Below are 24707 nucleotides of genomic sequence, written 5' to 3'. Positions count from 1 at the left end.
GGATATATGTATAGTGCATATTCTTGAGTATTTCTATTCGTGATGAAAGGGGATTTGGAACTTACAACAGATAAATATTCCTGTGAGCCTCACTGGACTGATTGTTACCCAGAACACATCATCTTCATTTAGTGTGCAGTTGTAGACCAATTGTTTTTCTGTCTCAGAAATGGCACATTGACTAAGACTTGTTCCAAGGAGGCCTTATTTCAGATATATCCAGAGAACGTCATATAGATTTGATAGGGTTCACATGCACGAAAATCGGATTTAAGTGGAGGGACTCCATTTGTAAAATGTACCTAGTGAAGAAGTGAGCCAACTTCTTAGAATGGATGTATTAATGTGATCTAGGTATGATAAATAATCCCACTACACTGCATGACATGATACTCAACTCTAGGTTAGGTGAAGATGAGAACATACAGGAAAAGCTCGCAAGGTATTAGATGAGAGAATGGGCTTACTGAGTGGTTTTGAGCACATGACTGTATAGAATAAACACATGGAGCTAGTGGTACTCAAGGTGAGGACGTTCTATCAATAAATGTTTTCAACCTGTGAGAAATAGCTGAACAAGGTGTTGAGTCTCACCGTGATAAATTAAACTGAGGTCTCCAAATTGTAGTACTAGCATCCAAGTGACATGCTCTTTGTATTTTCTGCTAATGTACCCCCATTGCAATTCATATGTTTGTATATTAATGTACAAGTGGATAGTTTTCATTCATAATTGCATGCTACATTTAGTGTTACTTGCACATGTACAACATATAATATTTGCTTAATTATAGTTTGATAATGCATCAATTATTAGTACATATGCATTAATATGATTTACGTGTGTTAGAATTTAGTGAAGGTAGAACAGAAATAACATGCTCATTCTATAATTTTATATCAATCGTCATGAGGTATGCACTTTTAAAAATAATCAGAAAAGTGAACTTAAGCCTAGTATAGACATGAATTAGGCAGATAGGAATATTAAGTATAGCTCTTGAGAGATTGGTTCATGTGAGCATAGCTGCCAACATCCTTAGAAAGGTCACAACGTTAGGTTACGATTATTACATGTGGTATACATGTTACGATTTGCATGGCTCTTGTCCAGTTATGGATCACAGTCCTAAGCACAACTGGCAAATGTTTTTTTTTTTTTTTACTATTGCATTGTATCCCTAAACGATTACACTGTAGTTTTTAAAGTGAATTTCTGAGTTTTTGTAAACATGCACTAAAGTGTTGAAACCAATCCTAACCAAACCTTCACTGAGAAGTCAAAATGCTGTAGTGGCAATATATTTTTGTTCTTTAGAGAATCCATCTGTTTGAGTCACTTCTTTCCATAAACTACTAAAATATGTTTTTATAAAATCTCAACACCCTGAACAAACAAAATTAAAGTGCATTTATGGTTATGTTTTGAAAGATTTAAAACAAAAAACACTGATATTTGCTAGTTATGTTTCAGCCCACAATCATTAACTCGTACAAGCCTCATGCAGACCATAGTTCACACACCAAATACAATACTCATGACATTACCCTTAACGAGACAGATGCAATTACAAATGTTATGAATAATTCTACATATGAGATTACATGTCATATTACCCTTAAAACTTTGATATAGACAAGTATGAATGTAGTATTATTTATTGGTTTGAGTATGTATTGTTGTTTGATTACATTGTGATATTTTTTGGCATAAATGTTGTGAGGTCATTAACATTGCCAAGAAGCACCAGGGACACTACATTTTTATATAGCTTCCATATAAAACTTTTAACAATCCCTCTAAGGCATGCTATAAGATCTGTCCAATTAGGTAATAAAGATAGACGAGAGCAACCAATCTAGAAGTGGAGCTACGTTAACTTAGTAGGGATCCCTATTTGAGCTATTCTGCCAAAATATGTGATGAATCTGGTTATGTAGTGGATAGGATCAATTACCCCATCATGTATATGTTATTCATCTTTTTTCCATTAACTATTTTCATGTATATTTCTTTGCTAAACCAACTGTATCAACTAGGCGCTAGTTTGATTTACACTCCCAAAAAATTAGAGAAATGTCCATCAATTATGGGTTGACAGACCTAGAGCCCTGCCTTATATCGGCAAGCTTCCTATCCATCCCACCTGTTATTCCCCACCTAGTTTAGAGGAGTAGTAACCTCTATGTTTTTGATGGAGGATCCTCAACTGGACTGGTGGACTGTCTGCCAAGGGACGTTTAGACCTGCATGCTTGCAGGCCTGTTTTCCTTAGTAGATTATTCTAACACTCAGTGCTACTTAAAGTATACGGCCCCCTTACATTCATCAATGTATATATTGTGGAGACATTTTATGAGTGAAGAAGGCAAAACTCAACAACAAAGAGAAACAAAATATTGCATTGGAACATCACAGTCAATTAAAGTAACAGGCTAAAATACAAGACAGGGTAATCTGTCTCGGATCCTAGTTGGATATTAAACTGAGATGTAATACTACAATGCGATTATGCAGTTATTACTCTACATCTGCAGGAATGATGGGATACGGAGTTTGTTTGATAAATGGAATGCATTTCTATAAGACATACAATTGAATTGTCACAAATGTAATGGGACTTTTAATAAGAATTTTGCAAACGTAGATGTAGTAGCACACAGATTGATAGATATAAAACAACAAACATTTATAATTCAGAAATCATTTAGTCCCCAGGGCTTCTATTTTAGCATTAAAGAGTGTCCAGGAGTAGCAATGGGGAAACCTGAAACTAATGAAAAAAGGGCAGATATATCAGAAGCAGAGCAAGCAAAACTAGGCCCATGGACTCAACATGAGTGCAAATACTGGTTTAGATAGCTTTTTTTCTAAAAGGTAGCTTAAAGCACATGACTTTTTAGAATTTACAAAGTCATTTTTTACAAAGTCATTTTAAGAGACAGTAAATAATACCTGGGAACCGTGCTCCAATTCAGTCACACTATAAAGCAATTTAGTGCCTTTTTATGAAGTAAAATGGGAAGCATAAAAGGAATGACAAATGGGCTGCATTCCTTGTTCCTGGCTGCCATAAATGTAACAATGGTTCAAAAGTATAATAGTATTGGTCCGAAATTATATAAAATGAGATAGAATTTAATTTAATCTCTTGATTTCAATGAACAGTGTGAAGAAAGTAAGGTCAAGGTCAACAAAATGATGAACAAAGAATGTACTCCACAAATAATTAAAATTAGTTAAAGAAATTGTAGATTCAATACTTTGAGAAGAAAATCAAATTATGTCATAATTCCTAAAGTTGTTTATTCTTTGTTGCAGATCTCAGTTTAAGTATAAGATGTAGCAGGAAATAATGAATTAGAATCCAAACTGACTAAGAAGCTTTCTTAGACATCATTCACCTCCAGTTCCATAACCAGAGCAAAAACTGTATCATTTCCAATTTCTCTATAAAAATGCTGGATACTAGGAGAGGAAACTAATCCTACTTTTAGTTCTCCATGATAAATCCGCCTATACATAAGACCATTCAAGTTTTTTGAAGAGCTGAAGATGACGTTGAATGCATTTCCATTAGAGCACTCTAATTAACAGAAGGCTTTCTCTAAACAAGCCATGGTTCAATATCCAGATCCACATCATCTTCCATGTTCTCTGTACCATGGGAGTATTTTATAGAAAGTGTACACCGGCCTATCAATTAAATGTCACTAGTGGACCGCAGCACCTATTGTGCTATCCATTATAGTGACAAGTAAACATGGTTTCAGGCCTACCATTGTAGCCTGTCTGTGGACATTTAAAAACTGCAATTTGATCTGTCAAAATACACCCTTTTTGACAGGTGTAAACCTTTCTTTTATATATTAATAATTCACCCCTAAGTCGGCCTTATAGCCCATAAGGCAAGGTGTACTGTATGTAAAGGTAGAACATGTGGAAAATTAATATTAAATGTGTCTTTACAGTGACTGGCATCTAAAGGCTATTTTCATTGTAGCAAGGGTGGCTGGTCCACAAATAAACACTGGAATGCACTATTAAGTTTAATAATGTTAACTTTGGCTACGGAACAACGGCAAACATAATTCTTCGACTCTTCGTAATATTTCCTAAAAGCTCAATTTATTGGTGAAGTCAAATTTTTAGTGAATATTAAGGAACAGGTAATTTTAGAAAGGTACATTTACTCTGCTTAAAGCCTCCAAATACTATTTTGCATTAGCCTCCAGCTGTAGCCCTCTGAGTGGTCAAACCCGTAATGAGGTGTGAAAACTGCTATCAGAGCACAGACAAAGGCTTCAGTCCAGGAGGTGTTTCTGTTCCTCTAGCAAGAAGACCATTTGGGCAGTGCCCAGTAGCTTAATTAACTTTAAAAGGGCCTCCCTTGTCACATACAGATGCCAGATGACACCTGGACAGTATATTTATTTGCCCCCAGTTAGACAGGCTCCAATTCCAGTAGAAAAGAGCAGCCCACAGAACTGGGTTGAAGAGACCAAAGAGAAGTGGTTGTTCATTACCATGGTCGCACTTCTGGGGTTGGTATACAGGCTATGGTTTCTACATCTTAGATTTAGTCAGTGAGGAGCACTGTGGGACTGTTACCAGTAGGGCAGACAGAAACATCTGCAATAGGAGATAGGGTTACTCCTCGGAATTTCTTCCAAATTAGTTAGTGAGGGGGCTGGAGAACCCCACCTACAAGCTACTTCCAGGCATAAGTGTGGCACCCGTGGGCACCTTCTTCAGAACACTCTGGACCTGAGGGAGAACATATGACGGACTTCACCTGCTATTTGAGACCTGTGAGGAAACCTGAAGGGAAGAACTTGCTCCCACTTGTCACTTGTACCCGGGACAAAGAAGTGGCCTCCAAGGGTCGGTTTGCTGACCTCCACTGTAAGCTGCAAGGCCACAACAAGCTGCAGGAATATTTTTCCCTGAAGAAACCAGATGACCAGTGCCAACAGGATCTGACCTCTTAACTCCCTGTTCCTGAGGCCCTAGGAACCTTGACTGTTTCAAAGTGTAGTTTTCCTAACATCCCTGAAAATCCTGGGACTTTTGGAACTTCTGACCTCCAGAGAACTGGAGCAACCCTGGCAATCCTGCTGAGGTACTTTGCTGCTGGGCTGAAGAAACATGTTTCCCCCGATCTGACTTGACAGCAACAAATCCAATTCAGGGAGAATTCACTAAGAAGGTGACTGGCCTCAAAGAATCAGAGCTCCAAAAATGAGACTAAATCTGAAGGTATAAATATTGACTGGGCAAAGGTGAAAAAGTGTCCACCTAGCAAAAGGACTTCCCCATGCATGAAATTCAAATTTTTCATGGTCAGAGATTTTCCCATAAAAACCATTGGCTTCACCGGGACTTCATCTAATGTATATTTGACTTTGTTGAGCCATCCTGCAACCTTGCCCTGCTGAAGGATTTTGACTTCCTGGAAAAAAGACTAGGTCCCATGCTACATCACAGACGGCTTAAAATATTGCCTAGGTCCTGGTCTAATGCGACCATTATCTGTCATTGGTGCTTTGCACTTTTTGAACCTATAGTTACTTAAAACTTTTAAAATGCCTATCTCCAGTTCCCCTCATTGATTTTTATTTTTTTGCAAATCTATTTTATTGATTTTATGTTTTTACAACAACATACAGCATATATATATATATAGGCATCGCTGGACATTCTATCTGTTTCGCATTCTATCTGTTACATGAGGTACAGTATGTATACATTTGTGTATTCCTATCACATTTGCAAGGCAGCATGAGTGCTGTTGAAACAAGACTTTTAGGTGCAGTTGCAATCCATGCCCAATAGGTAGGCGAGGGAAGAAAACATAAAAAAGGGAGGGGACAGAAGTCATGTCAATTACATATTGGTTTACATTTCTGATTGACCGTTATACGCAATGACATGCCTACCTCTGCACGCCTTGATGTGTGCTAACATACAGATAAAGTGGTTGTACTGGTACTCATAGCCAGTTAGGCGACTGCAATAGATTCTAACAACACCAGATTTGCAAAAACGAAAAACAAAAAAGAGAAAAAAGTAAAGAAACGTGTATAATAATTGCTCAGCCCTCAACCCCTCCATGTTTCCATGCATAGCATTGTATGTATGTTACTCGTGCAGCCAGTGGCTACTAGCTGCCCCCAATTGCTAAGGTGTGCGGTTGTATACAGATACGGTCTGCGCGTATTTGCCAGTGGACGGGTGTCGTGGTGTATACGCTATCTCAGTTTGCATGTATGCTAGGTACCTATAGCCTGCGCATCAGAGGAGTCCCCGGTTGTCATGCCTGTGTTTCGCTGTAATTCAGTGTAGAGAGCATCCCAGTATGTTGCGATGGGAACCTTACGAAGCCCCAGGGTTTCTTCAAGTCTGATGGCAAGGCTTTCAGCCTTGGTCCACACGAGCATGGAGCTCCGCCAGGCATGTATATGGGGGAGTCTGGCACTCTCCACCTTTTCGTTATCATCCTCTTGGCTACTATCAAGCCCAGGTTTGAAAATCTGGATGTGACCTTCGTGTTGGGTGTTCTACAGATATTGTGCATGAGATAGGTCGGCTAATCGAAACGCAGCTCCCAAGTAGTACAAGTGTGCAGCATTGTGGCCACTTCGCGCCAGTACGTACCCATGGGTACAGCTCAAGAGCATGTGTACTAAATCAGCTCCAATCTCAGGGGACCTTGGACACTGTGCATCATCACGACTGAAATATTGATTAATTTTTGCAGGCTTGAGATATGCCCTATGAACTATGTATAGCTGGATATGTTGGAAGCGCATATTCCTGGGGATACGTGTCGGGCTCGAAAGGACTCGGGTCCATTCCGTGTCGGTGAACTGGTGACCAAGGTCCTGTTCCCATTTGTGGTGGAGTGTATCAAGGCTAATCGCTGCATGTGTTCTGAGTGAGGCTGCAAACCAGCACGTTAGATGCATACCCTGTCCCATGACGTTTAAGTACTGCATGGTAAGATGAGTTCGTGGCTCTGTATTGACATTCCCCCATTTGGCCTTGAGTGAGGCTACAAGAGCGCGATGGGCGAGGAACTGCCCTGGTGGCAGCCCCTCTACCTCCACCAGCATTGTGTATGGTGTGAGCACCCCCTCATGATATAGGTCTCCAAGTGTTTGGATGCCCTTCTCCTGCCAACCCCTGATCGCTGGCACAGGAAGTCCCGCCTGCCCACAGGGAGTTCCCTCTAAGGGTATCATTTGGGCTTTGGGGATCACATTTTGTGTTATGTATAAGCTCCTACGAAAGCATTTCTTGTTCATCAAATTATTCTCTATTTCCATAAACTGGAGCACAGTTTTTATTCTGTTTTGTTTTCAACTTTTCAACTGTTTTTGTACTTCTAAATGCATTACAGATTTTGTTGAGCTTGTCTGCTCTGTGCCATAGCTACCAGGAGTTGAGTTCAGGTTTAAATAACTGAAACCTTTAACTGCACCTAATAAGTCAGTGGTTATATTACATGCGGTGGACTACGATCCATCCCAATTATTCATTCAATTTCTAACATTAATCAATCGTGCCCATATGGAAACGGCAAATTATCCTATCCATCTTTCAGAATACATCCTCTTTGTTTATACCAGTGAATATTAGATTATTCAACCCGTTCCTCAGCACATGTCCTGAGTTTCCTCATGTGCAGAGATGATAAGGAAACTCTATATGGGTGAGAATTTAAAAAAAATGAACCCACCAACTAATAGTCACTGAGATAGATTTTTTCTACACAATTTTGCTCAAAATCTCATGTTTTTAGAAACAGAGATATACACCTTTCGTGGCCATAGAAGATAATTGAATACATGTTAAATCTCTACAGCTCTCACCCCCCGACACTATTTTGTTAAAGATATTAATGTCATGAGGGGCCAAGCTGCTGACCACGATGGCTGCGTAGCATTGAAGCTCGCCGGCATCCTCACATGGCCTATATACTGTCATCCTCATCGAACAACTACCTGATTAGTCTGCCACTTCACTGAAGAACAACTTGCTGCTTCGGAAAGCAGCATAAACAACACAGAAATCAGCCTGCCTTACTATTTAGCTGCTGAGGCCTATTTGCGGACTGGCTAGGCTCTGTGGCAGATGAGCATGAGAACTCCGATGGGACAGCCACCTGTGAGCTGCGCCGCACTGCCAGGTTACCCTGAGAGTGCGGTGGCCCGGGAAACTGAGCATAGTGACCCAGACAGAACCTGCTGACGCTTGGATCTGACCTGCTGCTGCTGGGGGAACCGCGTGTGCATAGACCTACACCGTGGGGGCAGCACCACCGAGCCTTGATCGCTGAGGAAACAAGACGGACCCCACTGAAGGAGTTGCGTTGTGGCAGAGTCAGCATGCAGCCCGTTGCAATAACCAGAGGGGGACTACACCGAAGAGCGGCTTGCACAAGACCATGTAAAATCGGCCCATGATCTCCCCGGAGGGCCCATGGTGAGGGGGACAGCGGGTGAGTCTAGGGGGCCGGCCATTGGGACAAGTCAGGCCTGTCTGCTGCCGGCTGACCGCCCCAAGCCCCCCCAATGTACGCCACGGCTACTTCCTAAATGAAGTATAGCCCTTGCTGGACCACGAACACAGTCTAGATGTGGTTGACCCTGGCCCTGGATGCCATGACCCGTGCTTATTGTTGTAGGGGGTTGACTGTTGCTCATTGCTGCGATCATCTAAGAGGCATTGATTGGGACCCCAACGGATTCCTTGGCCTCATGGCATGGGGACCGGGAGGGACAGAGGAACCCACGCCTTTCTGAATTAGACACCCAAGATGCCAAGCATTCCTCCAGTAGCGCTCCATCAGCCCTCACTGGTGCAGTGGCGCGCAGGCTGGTGAAGCACCTAAATTACAATAATCCTCCTCCTGAGTGCCTATGCTTTGCATAGATAAATAATCTACGTATACTCTGCCTAGGAGGTGTGTCCTGCCTACCTCGGTTAGCAAAGAACTAGACTCAATTAAAATTGTGCGCCGTGGGGCACGCCTGGACTGTAACCCTGCTGCCCTTACCTACATCTTCATCTGCAACATAGGGCTGCATGCCCCCACTTTAAGGGCTGGGAGTAATCTAACTGATCCGTCCAGTGGTGGCACTTCTCAGGCACCGTTGCAAACCCACCTCTGAGCTTGTAACACTGCCTACAAAAGCACAGATAGCCCATCAAACATTACATTGATCACGAGCTATAGTCCGGGGAGATTCAAAACAGCGCTGACTAACGTTCGATAACACCAAACCACATTGGCACTGGATGGGAATCAACAATGGTGGAGGAGTGTGGTACATCGGATGCCCCAACTACAGCGCCGCCTGGCACAGATGCTATCATGACAGAGTTATGCTAGGCTTTAGGGCCCTAGATAGGTGCTTAGATACATTGGATAAAGGGCTAGATGCAATGGGTGAGCACCTGTACCGACATGAACATAGGATAATGCCACTGAGGGCAGGGTATGGGCCGGCTCATGGACCGACTGGAACAAATCATGAAACAATCACAATAAAAAATGAAGATTTGGAGGCCAGAAGTAGGTAAAACAACATCTGAATTTTAGGGATAGATGAATCCATGAACATCAGATGCCTAGACCAGTATGTCGAACAACTATTGTCTGACATGCTTGGCAAAGAATCTTTCTCCTCAAATTTCGGGGTCGAGAGAGCCCATCGCTCTCCTGGACCACGCTTGAACCCAGGATGCCCACCGAGACTGCTTGCTGCTCACCTGCTGAACTTTAAGGACTGTGACACAGCCCTGGGCTTGGTGAGAGAAAGATGCCTGCTCAGCTGGCAGGGATCTGCCTGTTCCTAGACTTTATTGCAGTGGTCCAAGATGCACGCCGTGAACATACTGGTGTTAATGCCACACTCCGTAATCTGGGGCATCGATAGGAAGTGATCTACCCAGCCCGACTTTGAGTGGAGGTGAATGGCAAACCACACCTGTTTGACCCTCCAACAGATATGCAGGACTTTTGTCGACAATACTCTGGGGAACAAGCCTTGCTGCGGCATGACTCCCCTGGGAGGTCACTACCGGATGGCCACTCCAGTGACAGTGCTGATCTCTTTTCTACTGGCTGACACTCCAGGCTCTAGCATGGAAGTCGCTGTGAATTGTCAGACACTGATGACATCAGTGTATTGCACTTTTGTTGTTGGCTGTTTTAAAATTACTCAAACAATGTCTTCACCAAATGGCAGTAAATAATGCTATTCATTTCCTACAGGACCCGGCGTGGCGTTGCCACCCCCTTGTGTGGCATACACATAAGTTAATTTGATACCACTCTATGTTGAGAGGGTATCTGTCTTTTGCAATCCTGTTGGAGTTGGGTTCCCCTTTAAAAAAAGACCAGGCCGGCGGGGGAGGGGGATGGGAAATGTGCTGTTTATTGAGTATGAATGATGCTTTTGGTTTCATAGTTCGACAACAGTACTGTACTGCTTACTACATTTACATTTACTCTTGCCTTTAACACTTATTGACACCACACTACAAGGTCCACCCCTACTAGACATCACTCTAGTGACATGGAACATACAAGGGCTGAACAATCAGCGTAAGGGTCAACAAGTACTACAATATTTGCAATGACATCAAGCCAACATTGCTTTTTTACAGGAGAAGCATCTGGCCCCTAATCTATCACCTACTTTTGCATCCACCTGGGGGCCGCACCGCTCTTTCTCCAGCTATAGCATGTGTGCTAGGGGAGTTTCTATATTGATAAAAACACGAGTGCTATTTCAACTATCTGTGCTTTGCACTGGCACAGAGGGAAGGTATTTATTAGTGGCAGGCCAGATGATAGGATATAGCATTCTATTAGTAAACATATATGTGCCAAACACTGACAGCCTAGAATTCTACCAACTCCTACAGACTGATTGAACTGGTTGTTGCGGATCATATTTGTATGGGGGTGACTTTGACATATTATTTAACCCAGGAGCGGACAGTACCACTGATGCCCCAAGCACCAAGCCTCGCTCTTGGCATGATTTACAGGAGCTATCTGACACATACACACTAGTCAATGCTTGGTGCCAACAGAACCCTTTTGAATCTGCCTATACATATCACTCTGTGTACCATAACACTTGGACCCACCTTGACTACTGGAATGTTGCGACCACCCGTGCCCCGTGGAATATTTCCATATCACACCTCCTCCGCAAACTATCTGATCACTCCACCATAATACTGAAGCTACATATCCCTATAGTGGGTGGTGTTGAAAGACAGTAGAGATTACCGGGTCAGGCGCTCCAGGAAGAACTCTTTCGGCCCGATCTCCGCATGCTATTATAGAATATTTTTAATCAAATATGGGGACGGTAGACTCATGGGCCACCCCGTGGGACGCCTTTAAGGCATATATGAGAGGGATTTGCATTTCCAAACAGGCGGTGATCCTGCGTGATTTACGCAAGACCCTGTTCCAAATTAAGAGGAAGCTATCTGAACTAGATCAGCCCAGGCACTACATCAGTCACCGACTCATTTACTATATCTGACTGCCTTACTGGCCGATTTTAAGGAATCGGCTGAGAGGGAAGCCCATCATCTTGGGAAATACGCAACAGCCCGAAGATATGAGGGAGAGAGCCTGGGACGCACACTTGCAAGGCTTTTGCAACCCTCCAGGGGTCAGACCTAGATATCGGCCCTCCAACGATCTGATGGCACATATATCTCAGATGCAATAGGTATTCAGAATGAAATACTTACCTACTATACTGATCTTTATACCTCCCGAGTGTCGGATGATGCCACTAACAGAACTATGTACCTGGCGGAAATAAGTATGGTCTGGCTTAGTACAGCGCACCAGCAATTCCTGGGTGAGCCATTCATGGTAGAAGAAATAACTCAGGCAATAAAGTTAATGGATGGCTTGAAGGCACCATGCCTCAATGGGTTCTCTGGGATCTTCTATAAAACATATAAGCACCTGCTAACTCCGCACCTTCTACAACTTTACAGAGAAGCGCTGGAGCACTGCATGCTCCTGCCTACACTCCGAGAAGCAGTGTTTATACTGGAAAGGACCCACTGCACTGCAGATCTTATCGGTTGCTTTCGCTGCTGAACTTTGACAACAAAATTTTAGCAAAAATGATAGCAATCTGTCTCTCACTACTAATGGAACACATAACATCACCCACACAGTCTGCATTTGTACCGCATAGGTTGATGGCTTTGAACCTGCACACCATCCTTCATGGTGTTACATAGAATATCTCCCTCTGTAGCAGCAGTGGTGGCACTATTAGATGCTAAAAAGGATTTTATCTCACTGGAGTGGCATTTCCTGCATGACTCGCTACACAAAATTGGGCTTCCCCTAGGTTTCATATCCCTTATCATGCTGCTTTACACGCAACCTACAGCACTCATTCGTCTGAATAGGACACTAACTGCATCATTCACACTATCACAGGGAACAAGACAGGGTTGCACTTTGTCACCCCTATTATTCATTATACCTCTAGGCCCCCTAATATGCCATTTACAGGCACTCCATCTCCACAGGAGCCTGTAATTTAAACCTGGCCCGCTACAAGTCACGCTTTATGCTGACAATATTATCCTCTATGTGCGACACTCGAGTGAAAATATGACACCTATCATCCGGGAGATGATTCGGAAAGGAGCCCTAACAGAACTACATATCAATTGGGGAAAATCCAAACTATTCCGTCTAACGGCGGCGACAAGTCAAATTGACTGTGAATTCCATTTGCTGTGGTGCAACACCTCTAACAAGTATTTGGGCATACATATTCAGAGACAAGGAAAAAAATCTCACGTCTCAATTATGGCCCTGCGGTGGACTGACTGACCACGCGAGTCGAGCGATGGATCCAACTTCCCCTTTCGATGGTGGGCCACATAGCCATCATCAAAATGGTAGTATTGCCCCAATTTCTGTATCTCTTTCACAACATGCCTATCCCATTGACCAATGCATTCTTTGCCATATTCCACACAATCCTAACACAACTCATCTGGGGAGGCAGACAACCACAGAATGGATGGGACACAATGGTCCTCCCGTACCAACGTGGAGGCTTCGGAGTTTCCAACTTACACCTTTACTACCTGGTGGCTCAATGTAGCTTTGCTCGCAATTGGTACCACCCAGATGCCCAAATACCCTACACAAGGCCTGAGATGGACCTGATAACTCTAAAACCATTGGCAGCAATCTTGCTGGCAGGATTGCAGAGAGAACCGCATGATATCCAAATGATATCTACAACAAACTTGGCCACGAAACGACTTATTCGAATGATGGGTAGCCAACTATTGTACTCCCCAGCAATAACCTTAGCTGCTAACCCTTGGTTCCCTATCGCACAAGAAATGCTAGTCCAACGCACCCTTTCTAGATACTCCTTGAGCACAACTGGGGATCTTTTCCCCAACTGACATGTATTCTCACACACAGAGGACACACACTTCCAAACTTACCCTCAAATGGACCACTTTGTATTGCAGTGGCCACTTAAGGGCCCACACTCCAACTTACGCCTAAGTGCCTGATGAATTTTCACCTCTGACATTGATTATAACAGATACCGAAGGGGATCATCTAATCTCTAAGCTTTACTGTGCCAGCCTGGCATTACTTCCTACCTGAGATGCCAAGCAGTGAGCTGCCTGGGAACAGACCTAGGACACCCTTTATCCGACCCAAATTGGTATGCATGCTGTGTACAAACATGATCAGTATCCCTCAATCATCGTCATAAAATATTACACTTTAAATTCCTCTGGCGTGCATATGCTACACCTGCTAAACTATATCGAAAAGACTCAACTGGCTCATCTGAGTGGCCCAAATGCCACTCCTCTCTAGCACGCTTTGCCCATATGACATAGACCTGCAGTAAGATTGCATTGTACTATTTTTACTGAGCTTTCCTGTATGACACAACATACTATTGAACCTTTGACTGCGCTCCTGGGGTATGTACAGGATATTCTTAATGCCTCAATCCGATTTGTAGCTATTGCCCTACTTCTTGCCAAAAGAGAAATTTCTATACATTGCGGCAGTAAACACTCACCCACCAGGAATACATTGATCAAAAGCCTAATATACTGTGATACAAACAGATAGCTCTATGCAGCTCTGCAGTCGTCCACTTCCAGACCCCGCAATATCTGGCAATGGTTTCGGACCTATCTCCTCACACTAGACACTACTGCTGATACCCAATCCCAGTAATTATCTTTATCCCATATATATCGCACCACGTTCGTAGAAAGATCTAGGCACCACAGAACGACTCGGGACCACCCCAGCCTTTTTCTTGTAGATTTAGTTCTCCTGATAAATGCACGGCATAATGAGACTAATGTTAACGATTGTGATGTCGGTAACATCTGAATGGCTTAATGCAATACGTACCATGTAACTGTAGACTTGATATATTTGTACAACACTGGACTAAATTGAAAATTCAAAGTTTAAAAAAATATATATATTAATGTCATTAGATTTCCATGGTCCCCAAACTGGAAGTGGAACACTTCACTTTAGGATTTTGTCTGCATTACTCCAATGGTTTGAATCTCTCTTACAGAACACACTTCAATGCTCATTTCTTGTGACCTTGTGAAAACGTTCACTGAATAAAATCCACTGCCAACTAACTTGTATGTCAGCTGTTATTCAGCATGCCTTACCAATTGTTGTTTAGTGCCTAAATTATGTTATTCTATTCTCTCAGGTAAATGTATTGTTATGAATTTTCACACAACATAATAACATCTTTACCACAATGGCAATAAGCGTATCAGCCTTATTGGGTTTAAAGTTAGTGTCCCAAAAACAGAGAGGGCAAGTCAAGACATAAAGTGCACCACTAGGCAAGACTGGAACTCAAAATATGTGATTAGTTCAATTGATGGTGGGGGAGAGGGGAATAGATACTGACTTGTGAAAACAGTGCCTGCTCCCTGGTCATTTTCCAAGAAGAAGAATACAAACATAACCAAAAAAAGAAAACACTGGTTAATAAAAACCAATACCAAAAACTGAATTGCAGATCTACGAAAAACACGTCTTTGCAAAGAAGTTAACAACAAATCTGCTAATTTTACCGGGTGTTCAGCAGCCTTGTACAAACTATAAAGGGTATCATTTTAAGAAAGGCAGACTGATTGACTTTGTCAAAGGGTCAGAACATCAACATTTAAAAAGTGGGACATTTGGCTTTATCCAGGGGTCAGAATATCAACGTATATAAAATAGCTATATTGCTTTTGTCAAAAAAACACCAATTATTGTGAGAAAAACAAACAATTTGTCTTAGAGTATTTCTTTTAAAAATTTTCAGGCCACAAAACGCAACCATAAAAACAACAAAAATGCTCAGCACTCCAGCTGAAGAGCATAAAGCTCCAGCTTGAAGTGCTTTAAAAACATATGGTAAGCTATCCTGGAGTCATAGATTTAATGACCCAGTGTTTTCTGGGTGAGAAGGTAATGCATCTTACTTGAATTTTGCGGAATGCTGTACTTTTCCATGTCCTTCTTGAACAGCTCAGTAATCTGTGGCATGCTGGCAAACATATTATCATTGGTGAAGAAGTTTGACTCCTCTTTACAGACAGAAGTGATCAGAGACTGAAGGGAACCAAAGGCAGATCTTCGGGACTGACCAGTCCTTAAAAACTGTCAAACAAAAATGAGTTGAAAATCATCAAGGTCAAATAGATAGTACAGCTGAAAACACCATGGCAGCACTTTTGGAATTCTCTACATTGGGCATGTGTTAAGAATACGGAATACTAAATAAAAGCTTAACTGTTACTGTCAGCTGCCCTGATAATTTATTTGATTTTTGTGTCAAGGGCATCTCTTCTGAATTTCGATTCCCTATGGTATGTATTAATGTTTTGCAACCAAACTCCAGACACAAAACATCAATATTTTACCACCAACTCAAAGGAGGTGGTAACCCATTTGCAAATGGGAAGTGGTCCCAGGCGAATCCTTCCCATTTGCAAATGTTGACAAAAAACGTGTTTTTGTCTTTTTTAGATGCATCTCGTTTTCCTTTTAGAAAAGCTTACTGCATTTGAAACAAGCATTGGCATAGCCAATAGGTCTCGCCTTTGGGACCTTATAAGTATTTAGTTATGCAGCTCAATATCCTTGGTGCAACAATATTAACTGTTGCATGGCTAAACACTTATAAGGTCCTAAAGGCGAGACCTATTGGCTATGCCAATGCTTGTTGATGCAAGCATTCACAACAAAACTGCTTAAAACTAAGAGAAAACATTTATCCTAAGCGATGCTTTTCTCACAACCATTAGTCAGTCAAACTCACAATAAAATGTGATTTTAGTTAATTTAAAATATATATTCAGATACCCAGGTATGCAACATATTACCCGCTGTTTATTAATAAAACTGGCAGCCATAAATATAGATATGTTTTTTATTGAAGCAGTTGCGCAACACAAGCCGAGCTCAGGAGGCACCATACCCACAGGAGGGCATGGTGTGAGACACAGCCGCCCTGCACTCTAACTAGCCCATAAAACCCGGGCCCTGTAACTAAGCCGACGCGGCCCGAGAGTGCTAATTACGGCCTGTTGACGACTGCTGTAAAGTGCGGCAACCCCAGACAAAGTCAAGATTGCTGAGCAATGACACACTTCTAAGACTCACGCCAGCAGCCCACGGCGCCTGCATTCACAGCCAGCAAATGAACAAGCACAGCCTTTAATACGGCTAATAAAAGGCCGCCTCTGTGGTAAGGCGAAGGAAGGACAAATGAGCCTGTGACATGGCAGTGGCCACAGTGAATGGTAAATAAACGCTTTCACCTGTCCATTACAATGTATGTAAACAATGGATTTTGGGGTGCATAAAAGAATAGTCAAACATTCATGAAAAAATGCCTCAAAAATCAGGAATGACACTGTATAAAGCATTAATAAGAACATTACACCGTGTCCCAGAAAAATTGCATCTGTGCTCCAGTCTTTCTGCCTTTGTGTCTCCTGGAGTATAATGGTTTAAACGTGGGTGGGCAGTTTACTTGATGCTGGTGACATAAAAAAAAGCCTAAACACTGCAACACCAACATGCAAGTTAGGAAAAAAGAGTTTGAGATAGAGATAACAAGCAGCACGAAAAGCATTGGCCGCGTGGGCATCGAAAGCTAAAGTGATCACAATCGCAATGCACTTTATTACCCGTGATGGAGAAAAGACAGATGGCATCTACGCGCATTCACGCTTACATGCACGCAACCTTGAGGCCAGCAAAAGCCTCTGGTAGCACTTTGAAAACCCCCTTACTAAAAGTCGAGCAACAGCGCATGCGCTGGTCTAGGCTCGACCTAAAAAGGATTGATTCATTTAAAAGCAGTCACAGACATGGCGGTCTGCTGACTCCAGCAGGCATTCATGCCTTTGACTGTATCCAATCAGTGTGGGTCGCAATTTGTGACCTACCTTATATATAGTAATGAGGTAGGTTGAATTACAACCCATGACAATTCTGTAATTTTGGCATGTCGGACTTATTAGTACATAGGTAGGTTCTCAAAATACAAATGTATTTGCTAAAAGACTGTGAGCAAATTCTGACTGCTTTTACCTGACTTGTTGATAGGTTTCGCCTGCATACCGCTAGAGCTGTGCTTGTGAGACCTATTGTTTTTAATATAAATCTTAAAAGGGCTTACAGCCTACCCCCTACATTCCCTAGCTTTTCATAGGTTCCCGTGCTTGACATTTACTTTTCCTCCATTTTTATTGCCTGTACATATTTTCCTTACCAATGCCTATTCCTCGTCTGCTTCTCTTATCAGTTTCCCGTAGCTGAAATACGGTTACCATCCAGTTTGGTGGAATTATTTTTTTCATTACGTTTTCCTCTTTCTGCTTTTTTGTCTTGCATCAGATTTATATAGCTCAACTTATCACCTGGGGAGATTAAGTGATTTGCCCAGAATCACAGGATGTTGAGCCGCCGAGAATCGAACCAGGAACCCCAGCTTTCAAGTCAGCAGCTCTGGCCGCTGCACCTCATCCTCTCCACTCCCGTGATACTTGTCAGGAAGCTCTTTCCTTCGTCCCAACGGTGATTGATAAAAACAGCTTATTATTCATCACAAAGTTGAAACCAATGCAGTACCAATGGTTGTGGAATGTAATTGCTACGCATGTAAAGCACTGCAATCAGAACCTTCGAGTCAAGTTCCCGATGTATAAAACTGAAACAAAAACACAAATTGGTGGCTATTCACTTAAGGCGGAGCGGCGTGGGGTCAGCAGAGTTGAGAGATCCCATCTGTATTGTATCTTTCATGGCTGAACAAGTTATCCTGCCAATAGTTTCACTAAAATTAGTTTTGAAGACTGTTCACAAAGCTTAATAGGATGTGTAGTTTCACTTATCTATTTTAGTTAAACATGTAAAAACCCCAGTATGCTTAATGATGTTCATTGAAAAACCGGCCCTGTAAGATTGGCACTCTCATGACTGAGAACCGTTGACATATTTAGTGTAGTTCTCTCCCTCATAAGCACTACTTAAAATAATGGGAGAGGAGTAGGTTTGTAATTCAGCATCCAGCCTCCGGTGCCTTCAAATACCAAGGCTGCGTGGACATGATTCCTGCCAAAATCTCTTTCTTACACTACCCTTCTCTTTTTGTCCCTGCCCCAAGGGTCTCTAAATGTGCAGGTACTGAGTATCATTATTTTAGTTCGAGAGGGAGAGTACTCCTACTTTCTACATCAGTCCTGATCTCGTACCCAAATCTGCAGAGAGCAGCGCCTGCCAAAAGTGTACACTAAGACAGGAACAATCCAACGTAGAGCACATGCGATAATCCTGCGATTAGTTTTAAGATCTAGGCTGGCACCTCTCCCCTATCCAAACAAGACCTGTGATGACTGAAATAGGACAGCATGTATGGCCAGTTCAAGGGGAACAACCTTTACGACGCAACTATTAACCCGCAGACCATTACAACGTGGGGATTACAACGAAAGTCGTTACAACGACTTTCGCTGGAGGGCGCTGTTGGGTAGGGAATAGTTTAATTTTCTATCCAACACCTTCCCTACTATCCACGGGGACTGGAATTGGAATCGAAAATTAAACTATTCCACTATCCAGCGCCCCCCAACGCAAGTCGTTGTAACGACTTGCGTTGTAATACCCGCGTTGTAATGGCATGCGGGGTAAAAGCATGCGTTGTACTGACATACAACCCAGTTCAAAGGTTTAAGGGAGAGTAAATTGATATACAGATTAAGAGAAACTAAGTGCCCTGGTTGGAGGTTGGAGAGTAAAACTGAATATGGAATAATAGAGCTATACTTACTGCAGGTGGGTTATATGCAAACGAAGCAGTCCAAAATTCTCTTGAAGTCCCTCCTATGTCTTTTGTCCTTTGAAGTGAAGTTGTTGTTCCACTAGACTAGACCGATTGTACTTGCTAGCTTGGTTGTTTACTTGTTTCACCCATCCCCGTGCATGTTCCCTATGTCATCATATCTTGCATTGCTTGTGTTTCGTTTGTGGTGCAGGCTGGAAAGAGAAGCTTCCCCCCCCTTTCTTCTGCACTACTCTTTGTTCCTACTGCAATAAATAAAAAGCTTTGTCTCATTGTGAGTGATACTGCACTAGCTCTCTTTTTCGTTTGCTCTCTCTGCAAAATAAGGCTTCACAGATAATTGTACTGCTTACTGCGACACAGCATGAAGAACTGCCTGTGTTTACAGGTAAATGAGTTGATGAAAGGGAGCAGGAAGGCATGACTGTCCCTTCTGTTGGCCTGTGCAGAAGTCTGCCAACCTCGCCAAATACTAATATAATAGGCCAAATGTTGACTTTCAATTGGCAGAGAATCCATCCTATGCTGAGTTGATTTGTACATCACACAAAGGCAGACAAGAGCTATTTTGCTTGTCACAAACAGTCTAGCCACTCTCTTATGTCACAGATAGCACATCTATGCCTTGGGCACGCATTGCTTGATGGCAGTCCCTGACACCATGCTGGGCCTCGTACACTGGTGGTAAGACCTGGCAAGAAGCGGACTCTAGAATAAAGATGCCAATCCCTAGCATTTGACACCATAGTATAGTAATGCAACTTGCAAGTGTAAATCATTTTAAATACGCTAATATTAAGGCTGGTTAAGAGAAGAATAGGTGCAAGTAACTCATGTTATTGGTACGTGCTTAGCTAGTCCTACAAAAAAAAACACAACTTCGAGGCAAATGTCTTTCCCGTTGCCTGGGTTAGGGCCAAAGGGTTGCACAAAAGAAACCAATTTCATTTACAAATGCTTGTTGTTTTCTGTTGCATAGTCTCTCTCTTTCTCTTCTTTCTTTCTTTAATAACTTTGGTCAGGGTCCAACATTTTTAAGTGACAGTCCTCAACAATAGCACAGGTTTTCAATTCCTATTGTCTTGGTGTGTTCACTTAGCAAATCCACCATCCACATGTTTACTGTGGTACTTATTCATGAGCATTTGTTTCCCTCTCCCACTCCTGCCCTAATCAGCAGATTTATAGGGGTATAGGGTGGGGAGTAATTTAAATATTATTAAAGTAATTATTATTTTTTGGGAATTACAAATTAATTTTAATTAATTTTTGCATTTAAGTTTTGTAGTGGGTAGTGGGTTTATTGGGGAATTGGGTTGGAAGTATTTTAATTTTAATTAAATAATTAATTATTTTAATTTATTGGTATTAATAATAAATTCATTTTTAATTAATTATTAATTGGCAATTCATTATTTTAATTGTTAATTTATTTTTTAAATTGGTAATTAATGTTTGTACTTGGTAATTAATTTTTGTAATTGGTAATTAACTTTTTAATTTGTAATTAATGTTTGTAATTGGTAATTTATTTTTTAATTGGTGATTAATTTTTTTAATTGATCATTAATGTTTGTAATTGGTAAATAATGTTTGTAATTGGTAAATAATTGTTTTAATTGGTAAGTAATTTATTTTAATTGGAAACTATTTTTTAATAATTGGTAATTAATGATTTATAAAAAGTATTTTTTGGTATAAAAAATAATGTTATTGTTTAAAGTTTTTTAATTGCTAATCAATTTTTAATAATAAATATGTGTTTTGTTTTGAAAAATATTTCATTGTTCAATATTTATTATTTGGTAACTAATATTGATTAATTAATATGTATTGGTATTTATTGTTAATTTATTGTTAATAAATTATTCAATTGTAATTATGTTTTTAATAATTATTAATGGGTATTTGTCAATGATGTTGGTTTCAAATTTAAATTATTACTTATTTTAAATAGAAACATTATTTATAAGTATGTTATATTTAATTTCTATGCTATCCAACACTTTCCCTACTGTTGCACTCTCTGAATAAATGAATGAATGAATGTCAGATTTATAGAGTGAAGCAATTGGCAAGAATTCCGGACATCCTCATGCTGAGGAAGTGAGCTACCTAAAAAAAGTGCCCTACTGCCTATGTTATGGATAAGGAATTATGGTAAGCTGAAAAGCCAGGTTTTCAGTGCCTTTCTAAGAATATTCGCTGATTTAAGCTAAGTAGAAAGGAAGTGGTAGTGAACGGCAACAAGAACTTGGAAAGACTTTATGCCCATTCTGGGTCACTTCGATTTGGGACCCTGAATGGGGTTTGATTTAGCTGACCATAGTGCTCTACTCGGTATGTAAGATCTTATGATGTTTTGGAAATACACTGGTTCTTTGTTTGCCAAGGCTTTATAAGCTAAGCATAGGCATTTAAACAGGATACATTTCCTAATAGGGAGCGAGTGTAGATTTTTTAGTTGAAGTGAGATGAGGTGTCTGCAGGGAAGGTTCAGGAGAAACGTGTTGCAGCATGCGTTACTGTTTGAAGGATTTTAATAAGGTAAACAGGTACTCTTAAGTGTAAGGAGTTACTATTGTCTAATATGGAGGTGAAGAGGGCATGCATGAATATTTTTGGGCTGCAAAAGTTATTAGATCCAAGATTGTTTTCAAGGCACACAGCAATGCAAAGTTTGTAGCTCTCATGGTTATGATTTGAGCCAAAAAGGAGACATTAGAAAAAGGAGGAACCGTAGGTTCGTACTGATTCACTTGGTACTATCAGTGGCCCTAGTTCTGAGGGCAACCAGTGCTAGACCAAATTCATGTTTTTATGGCCAAACAGAAGTAACTCAGTTCATTCACCATTTAGTTTTAAACAACTAGCTTTCAATCATTGTGCTATTTATGAAAGGCAAACTTTGTAACATTCGTGGGTGCCATTAGGGGCACGAGTACTCAACACAATTAACTGTGTATCACCAGTGTAAGAAATTATTTCAAGACCATACTCGTGAATGATATTAGCCAAAGCAGCCCTATGTATATGTTAAACAGAGTAGGGCTCAAAGAGGAGCTCTGAGGACCCCACATCCTAGTGCAAAAGGCGAACACCTAATTTAACTGATTGATATCTGTTTGACAGAAAGGAGCCAATCCATTTTAGGGAAGATTTGCACATTCCCATGTTGAGGAAACTTTTGAATAGGACATGTGAGAAACTGTGTTGAACCCACTGACAGGTCAAGCACGTGTAGAGCTGCTTTAACCCCTTGATCTAAAATAGCACTGGCACGTTCCATGCCATGCAGTAAGGCTGCCTCAGTTGTGTCCTCTAACTGCTTGTGCATTTCCAGATGTTCAGAAAGTTTTTCATTCACTCTTCCTGGAACTGAGGCTGGGAAAGGAAGAAAGGAAAAAGGGCTTTCTTTTTTTTTTAAAGGGGAACTGGGCTGAGCTAAAGGATTCCATAATAAGGTTGTGCACAAAAGGCGTAGGAAAATATGCAATTCTGTGATATATCAAAGTGAGTGCCCAGGTCAGAAGGAGAGCATCCTCTGAAACATTACATTTCCTCTTTGAACTCTGCTGCTGAAGTTGGTTTACAGTAACTACAGGTTTGGGTTTGAAAGTTTGATATATTTTGAGGATCTTGGTTTGAAAGAAATATGCTGCAGCAATACGAAGGACTTCTAAGGGAAGAATAATATATTCTAAATTATAGGAAATTGGGTTAATGGTCGAGTATGCTTTTAACCCATCTCCAGCAACAACCACAAACCTTGGTGCAAGGTCTACAGACCTTGCTTTGCAAGGCTTCATGTAAATCGGTGTAATTTCCTATGAAGCTATGCGGTGAGGCGTTGCATCATTCGGCATTCGTTCTAATGGATCTGTGTGGGAAGGCTCAGCAGAGCTTTGCATCGCTCTTCATAGGTTCGGATGAGACTGTAAGCTGTGCAGCGAGGCATTGTAGGGCTTTGTATTACAGGTGTTCATTCTGATGAAGTTTCCCATGTGTGGTGAGGCTTTGTGGGGCTTTGCATCGCACAATGTCAGTTTGCATGAGACTTTCAGCTGTGCTGCAAGGTTTTACAGGGCTCGGCGTCACCCAGTGGTAGTTTACTAATGGAGCTTGCAACTGCGTGGTGAGGCTTTGGGATGCTTCACATTGGTTTGTGCCAGATTTTGCGGAACCTTCACTTAGGCCTGGAGGATTCTCTCTGATGCCAGCCAAGAGACAGGAGCTGGGTTGGAACCTCTCGGGAATTAGTAACTCACCCCAGCTGAGGCCATCAGGCCTTAGGCAGGTCTACTTACATGTCTAGGTAGGTCCAGTATAGCAGGTCCGGTGGGTTGATTGAGTGAGGTCTCTGATTCCTGTTGCCTCTCTATAGCTCAGAACTGGAGGTAAGCCAGCTGAACTTTGGAGTCACTCAGCCTGGGATGAAGGGGTCAGGTCTATTCTTCCTTCTCAAAGAGCAGGGCAGGCCTCAAGAAGCAGGGTAATCCTCTGGCAGCAGGTCAGTCCTTCCTCTGTAGTGTCCACAGGTCCAGGAATGTACTGAAGAGTGAGTCCGAGGATCCTATTTTTAAACCTGGTGCCAGCTTTGAAGTGGAAGAAATGCCTGGAATTTTACCACACACACATGGTTCTGGAATTTCCTTCTTCCATGCCCTGATCCCAGTATGTCTGGAGTGACAAAAGGCTAGTGTGAAGCCCTTTGTGAGTGTGCTGCTGCAGCTCCTTTGAAATGTAAGTGGGGCTGTGCCCAGCTGCGCCGCTCCCATCCTGGCAGGCTCGCCCATTCTGCCAACATCTAGTCTCCATATTTGGCACTGTCTGGACGGAATACACAAAGACCCGCTTTCAAATACACCTAGTCATGTGACCCATGGCACAGGCTGCAGGCACTAAATGGTTAGAACAAGAAAATGCCAACTTTCCAGAATTGTGACTTAAAATCTGACTTTACCATCAAAGATAAATTAAAATTACAATTATCTACGGATGAAACATGATATTTCTATGGGTGGCAAGCAAACGTTATCACTTATTAAATGTACATTGTATTTTATTTTACTAGATTGTGACAGCACATTCAAGTAATCTGCATATAGAGTCAGTATATCCTACAAGTTTAGCATATTTTCAATAATCAAACCATTTGCACAACAGATATAAAAAACGAAAAGCATTACACCCCCCACTCCACAGTCATTCCCTCCAGAACGGATGGAAAGATCTTAAAACCCACTACAGCACTAACAAATGTAGTTATT

At 41.6% G+C, this 24707-nt stretch overlaps 1 protein-coding gene across 1 annotated transcript in view; it reads right to left on the bottom strand.

Moving 5' to 3' along the window:
* The window catches only part of ABCA13 (ATP binding cassette subfamily A member 13), a 2470580-nt gene that overhangs the window by 1960019 nt on the left and 485854 nt on the right, over nucleotides 1-24707 (bottom strand). The window contains exon 18 of the mRNA XM_078686273.1: nucleotides 15569-15746. Coding sequence (XP_078542399.1) covers nucleotides 15569-15746 — 178 coding nt within the window. The remainder of the gene's footprint in view (nucleotides 1-15568; nucleotides 15747-24707) is intronic.

Source organism: Lissotriton helveticus, chromosome 4_1 (genome assembly GCF_964261635.1).
Source record: "Lissotriton helveticus chromosome 4_1, aLisHel1.1, whole genome shotgun sequence".
In the NCBI taxonomy this organism is placed as follows: domain Eukaryota; kingdom Metazoa; phylum Chordata; class Amphibia; order Caudata; family Salamandridae; genus Lissotriton; species Lissotriton helveticus.
This window is presented reverse-complemented; position numbering and strand designations above follow the sequence as displayed.